The sequence below is a fragment of the Rhinolophus sinicus genome, linkage group LG02 (assembly GCF_036562045.2).
Source record: "Rhinolophus sinicus isolate RSC01 linkage group LG02, ASM3656204v1, whole genome shotgun sequence".
Classification (NCBI taxonomy): Eukaryota; Metazoa; Chordata; class Mammalia; order Chiroptera; family Rhinolophidae; genus Rhinolophus; species Rhinolophus sinicus.
This window is the reverse complement of record NC_133752.1, coordinates 174,116,966-174,124,291: the sequence shown is the minus strand read 5'-3', so window position 1 is coordinate 174,124,291 and position 7,326 is coordinate 174,116,966. Positions and strand designations below refer to the sequence as shown.

The window sequence follows — 7,326 nt, the reverse complement described above, 5'->3', positions numbered from 1 at the left end:
GTTGGTTGCGACCGCTATTTCTTTAAATGGACAGCGGATTTCGAAACGAGAAGGGGGGCCAGGAAAAGGAACTCAACTGCCTTTGATAACTGCCCGGCAGCCTTCCCTTCCCCAGAACGCGTGCTCGGTTAGGGAAGCGCCCGCGGCGGCCGCAGCCCCAACCCAGCGCGCGCGGCGCCTCCTCTTTTCGGGGCGCCCACCGTCGCGGGGACTCCCCCCACCCGGCCGTCCTCCCGCGTCCGCAGCGGGGCCGCCGGGGCTTTGTCTCCGGCGTCGCGCTCGGGCGCTCGCTCTCCCCACATTTCCCGGTGTGCAGGCTGTAATCCGATCTCCCATTTCCTGGTGGATTCTCTTAAAGAGGCAGCGGTCGAGAAGCAGAACAAAGGCTATTGTTTTATTTCCTCCTTTGGATTCCGCGTCCTTACCGGAATGTCCCTTCATATATAATTATTTTCGTCGCGTCTGCGCTTAGGGGGGGAAAAAACACCCTTGTGCTTATCAATGTATCTAAGAGACGGAGCTGGGGAAGGTGGGAGGCGTGTAATAAACCTGTTTTGTGGTTTCCTGGGCCCCAGTGTAACGTTTTTTTAACCGTGTCTTCCTTGAGTGAGGCATTTGTTTGGCTCAGCCAAGGAAGCCCGACTCCCGGGCTGGCGGAGGGGCGGCGAGGGCGGGCGCCCGCGCGGGGGCCGCGCTGCGGTGGGTGGGTTGCGCCGCCGGCCTCCCGAGCAGCCCGGCCTCGCGCGGCCCCGCTCCCCCGGGTGTCCTCCGCCCGCACCCCCGCCGCCGCCCCTCCCCCCGACCGGCTTTTATTTCCCCGATGCCGGGCTGTAACCCGAGCTTTTATTTCCTGGTGGCTCCTTTAAGAGGCAGAGCTCAGTGCTGGGAATTCACGTCAGTTTCTGCACTGAAACTCTCAAGATCAATGAGCAGAGAGCTTTCTCAGTTCTGCCTTTCAGTTTCTCTCTTCCAGGAAGGAAAACATTCGAGAGAGCGAGCGAGGGAGAGCGGCGGGAGGGCGGGGGGCGGGGGCGCCGGCCGCGGGTGGGAGGAGAGAGCGGGAGGCCGGCCGGGCTGCACCCCGGGTCGCCGCGCCGCGCCGCGACCTGCAGACCCCGCCGCCGCGCTCCGGCCCGGCTCCCACGCCCCCGCCGCCCTGCGCACGCAACTCCGCCGGCCGCCCCGCCCGCCCCGCGCGCTCGCAGACCCCCGGGGCGGCTGCCGGGAGAGATGCTGGAAGAAACTTCTTAAATGACCGCGTCCGGCTGGCCGTGGAGCATTTCTGGGTTGGGGAGAGGAAAGGAAAGTGGAAAAAAACTGAGAACTTCCTGATCTCTCTCGCTGTGAGACATGTCTGAGACTCCTGCTCAGTGTAGCATTAAGGTAAAGATCTCCTCCCCCTCCCTCTCCGTGGTCGAAATCCTTGAGCTGCACCAGCCAGGGCAGTCGTGCTGGGCTCTTCAGAGGGGGCTGTTGCAGTTGCTCTGTTCGCAGTAAATTATTTGGGGTGCCAGGAAAGGAGATGCAGCTCGCGGCGGCTGCTGTACCCTTTAGTGTAACCTTGCTACTCCCCTCGTCGAACCCCCTATCGGCTCTTTCGCTCCCACCCCACCCCCTTTCTTTTTGACAATGAAATGCCGGTCACAATTGGTCAGGAGGAGCCGGAGTGGTCTCTAGAATTGTAAAACACCCCGGTAATTAGTGCGCTTTAAAAAAAAAAACCTGCGCCCTACTCCTACTACCAACATGTGACTGCAATGTAACTTTTGTTCCCCAGGGGTGGTCTCCTTAGAAAAAAAGTTCTCCAGCCCCCATTGGGGATGGAATCATTTCTTTTTTAAAGCACTCTCTGGGTCTGATCAGACAGGATTCCGCCCCCCCAATGATAATTGCAAGCGCTTGTCGGAGAGACAGTCCTGGTGTCAGCTTTTCCTGGGCATTGCACAATGAATGCTTTTTTTTTTTTTTTAAACCAAGGTGAATAAAGTTGCTGAATGGTTATTTTACTCCTATGCATATGAAAGTTGAGCAATACCAAAGTAGAAAACTCCTGTGATGCAGGGAGAGAAGGAATTATCTAAGTGACCAAGCAAAATGACCTTCCCTGTTTGACAGTGCAGAGAGGATATCTAAGAGTAGAAATGTGCCGGCTTTCTGGCCATGTTTTGCAGTATTGTAAATGCAGGATGGTGGATATTTGCAAACACTGTACTTGGCTTCCGACTAGTTTTGTGTGTGCATATAGACAGACCGACCGACAGACAGATAGGCTGGCAGTGCTGTGGTTTGTTGCTTCTTAAAAGTTGTTGTAAAGTTTGCCACCGTGAGGAGACGGAATGATTTGTCCATCTTCCCCAATTATTTTTCCCATCGCTGCATTTCTTGGGCACTTTATTCGTTTCACTGTTCTATTAGGTAGAAAACCGTTCTGCTTCTGTGAGAGTCTGAAGCTGCTGAAGTTTGTTTGTTTTTGGTTTGGCCCATTTAGTATGTGTTCATTGAGTGGATACTGCAGAAACAATGAACAAATAACCTGTTTCTTCATCTGTGGGGAATCAGAGAAACCTTTCCTGTTTTAACACTGCTTTTCCATTAGGATCTGTTTAGGGGAAACATAGTATTTTATTATATTTGCTTATTAGGTTTTCATACTTATACTCAGATTTTAGTGTTCATATCGGGAAAGATTTTCATGGGTTTGAAGTAGGGCTAATGTGAACTGAAAAGGTGGGTTGGGTTTCTTTGTTTTTGCCTCACAAAAATGCCCAGTGGATCTGTCGGGCTTCTGTGTTTGTACATATCTGGAGGTAGCAATACTTCTTTGGTGAAGAGGATGTCAGAGTAAAGAATTTAGGGCACTTTGAGGCTTCAAAACCAGTTTGTGTATAAATTAGACTCCTCAACAAGTTCAGGAAAATCCTACGGTATGGATAATCTAATTTATTTGACATTTAATAACACAAACAGAGGTAACTAAATAGTAGGGTATTAAATCAGTAAATTGTTTTTGCTTGGCAATAAATCTGACATCAGGAAAACCTGGATCAACTATGGGGCAGTAATTTTAGGGTGAAAACAACAAAAAAGCAACCCTTTCTGTGACTTCTTTTGATTCTTCTTCTAAAGAGACTTCATATCCCCACTATTCTGATAGGCTTATGTTTGTGTGCTGCCGGCAGAAGTGTTACCAAGTGGCTCATTTCATTGTATTCTACCTAGTGGGAAAAGAGTGCAGCAGCCCCTTTCCGTACACACACACGCAGAACCAATCCCAAACCCAGACAAAACTCTTGTAAATGTGATATAAAAATTACAGCTGTAGTTTACGTATCATTTTTCCTCCTTATTTCTTACCCTCTCAGTTCTTTTTAGGTGCCTCTTTTCATGACCACGTATTTCTGTGTAATGAAAATAAATTCAGTGTTCTTCACTAGTAATAAAATTACCCAATTTTTCTTTATAGAACCAGTATACAGATTGTTTAGACTGTGTATCTGTTTAGGTACACATATGTGAAGTGTATTTTTCCGTGGAGTTTGTTTAATTCACAATGTTCCAATAATAAGCGCTGGAGATCAAGGACTGGGATTATTCCAGGTCATCTGAAAATGTTCTGGTGATGGGTGCAGTGTTTCATTTAGTCCTTGGGATGTGGTACAGTGACTGCATAATAAAAAATGTTTGCTGGTAACCCACAAGCAAGTACTGGGATTGCTTCTAGAGTCCAGCAAACAATAAACTTTTCTGTCGAGCGGAGAATGGATGCCAGAAGCTTTCAAGGATAAATTTGATGTACTGAAGACATGTGACACAGGAAGCTCTCTGTATGTGGAGAGATTTCCCTCACTCTTCCTCTCTACTCCTGAAACCTTCCTCACTTGCTGTCATTCCTTACAAGCAGCTGGTCAGCAGGCAGGAAGTTCCTCAGCAGCTGGGGTGATGGAGCAGAGAAGGCTGACCAGAGGCAGCCACGGAGGGAAGGACTTTGTTTACTTCTGAACAGTGTCTTTCCTAATAGAAGAGAGTAGTGTATGATTTAGGCGGAATTTCCAAGGTGAAAGTTTCTGAGTCAGGCAGTCAGTGACACCTTTGTATGTATTGCTTACGTGGTGGTGGTTGCCAATGAAGGCCTGATAATGGCTTTTACATTTCTTTTGCGCTTTATAAGCATGTCCCTTCCCATCACCTATATTAAGTTATTATCAGATATGCATTTTATAGTAGAAGACTGGTTGACTAGAGCAGGATCACTCAAACTGTCACTGAGCCCCACTGTTTCTCTGCACTGGGTTGCCCCCCATGCATAGTGGCACTATCCTCATGAGAGTTTAAATGCTTCCATTCCTGACCGTTTGGGGCTTAAATGTAAGGACAGGAACAACTAACTACATAAAAAGACCAGTGATTTTTTTCCCCCAGAGGATTGAGTGGCTGAGTGTGCTGGTCACAGGAGGAAGGAAGAGGCTGTCTTTTCCATCAGCAGCCTTCACCTTCAAGTCACCTGTTCGGTTTTAAGTTCAGCCAAGTTGCAGCGGAAAGTGGTTATGGCCCAGCAGGTACAGTCCTCCGTAAGGCTTGGCACGGCGCTTTAGTCAGGGAGGGCTATCCAGAAAACAAAATCTAGCCGTGTAACTTCCTGGTCCCCCTTTCCCTGTCCTCTGTACTGGTTGGCTTTCTTAGCAGAAGAAAATCTCTTTTTATTTTGGTACTAACTGGGAGACTCTCTGTGTTTCCCCTAATGGACTCTGAGCTCCTTGGGTTTAACAGTGATTAACTTTGTGTCTTAGTACCTAGCTTGGCACCCAACACAGAAATGTTTCTCAGTAATGTTTGCTGATTTGAAGTGAGGCATGGGACGAGGTCAGGGCTCCTTCCTCTATCTGGCCCTGCGTACCTCAGGGTGACTTAACACCTTCATCCACTCGTTCGTACAAAGTACTTGCTAGGGCCACACTGCTGGCCCAGGGAGGCCTGTAGCACTCCCTGGATGTCTGTCCAAAAATTACCATCAGTGGAATTTTGGTATAATAATGATGTTTTATTATTTTGATAAAATGTTCAAAAACTGCTTTTATGTCTAACCAGACTGAAAAAAAAAAAAGGAGTTGAGTCAAAGACACAGAAAAGAGGCTTGAGGAATCACTTTAGGAGATTCAGATTAGCAGGCTTCTAAATTTCCCCGTTTCTTTGTCAATCAAATCAGGGAACTTTTAGACTTTCCGAGCTGAAAGACCTTAGAGATCAGCTGAGCCAACCTGTTTTTGTAGAGAGGAGGTCCAGAGAGCTAAATGGTTTGCTTCAGCTGATGGGTGAGTAAGTCAGGTTTAAAGCAACAAAGACCTCCTGATTCTCAGGCCACTGCCCTGCATTTGCTAGGTTTACGGTGCAGTCCTATAAAAGGCCAAGGAAATTTGATACAATAGGCCACGCTCTCTCTGGCACTTCCTAGCTTGGTCCATTTTAATCACAAGCCAGCTGGTATGAGGGCATGGAGGTATGTGCCAAGGAAGATGGTGTGTGTGTGTGGGGGGGACATTGGGCCAAGAGGGTATATTGTTAGATGTGAGAAGAGGAAGTAGTAGGAGTAGGGGATGAAGGAAGAAAGGCTTGATGGACTTGTATTTGCACCACTATTTGCAGCACTAATTTTTTTATTATGATACTAAACACAGAACATTAAATTTACCATCTTAACCATTTTTAAGTGTACAGCTCAGTAGTGTTACGTATATTCACATTGTTGTGCAACAGATCTCGAGAACTTTTTCATCTTGCAACACTGAAACTCTATGCTCACTCATCACTAATTTCTCCTCTCCCCTCCTCCCAGCCCTTAGTAACCACCTTTTTCTTTTCTGTTACCATGACTTTGATGACTTTAGGTATTTCACATGTGTGGAGTCATACATTATTTTTATTTCACCTGACGTAATGCCCTTGAGGTTCATCCATGTTATATAGCATGCAACATGGTTTCCTTCTTTTTTTTTTTTTTAAGTCTGCACAATATTCCATTTTATGTACATGCCACATTTTCTTTATCCGTTCATCTGTTGATGGACATTTAGGTTACTTCCATCTCATAGCTGTTGTGAATAGAACTGCAATGAACATGGGTATGCAAATATCTCTTCAAGATCCTGCTTTAAGTTCTTTGTACCTACCCTCAAAGATGGGTGGGATGCAACAATACTTTTCTTACAGCGTGTGAAGGCCTGGTACTTGTGCTTTGAGCTGAGGGCACTGGGCCTGTTTAAAAGGGTCTTCTTCTGAGGAATCCTTTAGCAGGCCATAGGCTCTTTTATCCAGAGCAGACAAGCTTACACCTTATTAATGTGTAGTAAGATCCCTGTTTCAAACAGAATCAGCTAAAAACATGGCAGCTGGCCCTAGAGAAATAACTTATTTCCTTAGCATAGGCAAGTCAAGGGCAAAATACATCCCAAATGTGGGCGCCAGAGGAAGGTAGAACTAAACCAAATTTTGTTAAGTCTGAGTTGAGCTGCATTTAGTCACACTGAGGAAAGTCAGGGGCAAGGGAGCAGAGGATTGTTGAGACTAACTTGAAGAGCAGTTGCATTTTATTACTGATTTTCAAAAGTTGCCCTTTGGTGTGGATCTCCCAGCTGAGTGAATGGGTGTCAAATGAAGTCCCCTAGGATATGGCGTATACAAATGACATATTTTTCTCTGTGAATGCTACTTTAGAAAAAGCAGTGGAGTTTGTTTTCTGGCAGAGTCCTTCACTGCTGTATTTGTTGTTAGATGTGTGTAAGAAACCAATCTCTATGTATATTGGTTGAATAGAATGAGTGTGAGAGTATTCAGGGTTCCCACGCCAAAAGGGGCCCAGCTTAAAGACTGTTCACTGGGGAGAGAAAGACCAGACTAAATTCGTGGGGAGTTAGAATTATTGCCTACTACGACATAAGCACAGTTCTATTGATTTTTGAACATATAGGAACCAGGGTAATAAAGTGTTGCTTACTGGGGCATCTCAGGGTGAGCCTCAATGAAGAGGCAAAAATGTCTCATGTTCCACATCTTCTGTTGGTTAGAAACAAGTGCTACTATGCGCTTGAAACTGTTCCTTCCGTGTCGATATATTACCACAGGTACATTATTTGCTCTGTTCATTTGCTTGATAACCCTTTCTTGATGGTGAAAACCTACAGTTCAGCCTGGTCTTTGTCTAAATGATCTGGAGTTTTCAGAGTATGGACTGGGAATGAGGTACTGACTAAGGAAGGCATCCGATGAGCGTAACTGCTTACTCCATCCTATGGACCACACTCATGGAAAACTGTGGAACACATGCATTTGGGG

At 46.5% G+C, this 7,326-nt stretch overlaps 1 protein-coding gene across 4 annotated transcripts in view; it reads left to right on the top strand.

The window, feature by feature from the left end:
• Positions 1 to 910: 910 nt before the first annotated feature.
• ETV6 (ETS variant transcription factor 6) overlaps positions 911 to 7,326 on the top strand; it is a 219,982-nt gene continuing 213,566 nt past the window's right edge. For 2 of the 4 annotated variants that reach the window (XM_019744765.2, XM_019744764.2), the window contains exon 1: positions 923 to 1,383. In XM_019744765.2, coding sequence (XP_019600324.1) covers positions 1,351 to 1,383 — 33 coding nt within the window. In that variant the 5' untranslated portion in view covers positions 923 to 1,350. Of the gene's footprint in view, positions 1,384 to 7,326 lie in introns of all 4 variants that reach the window. The other 2 variants (XM_019744766.2, XM_019744767.2) reach the window with 2 other exon arrangements.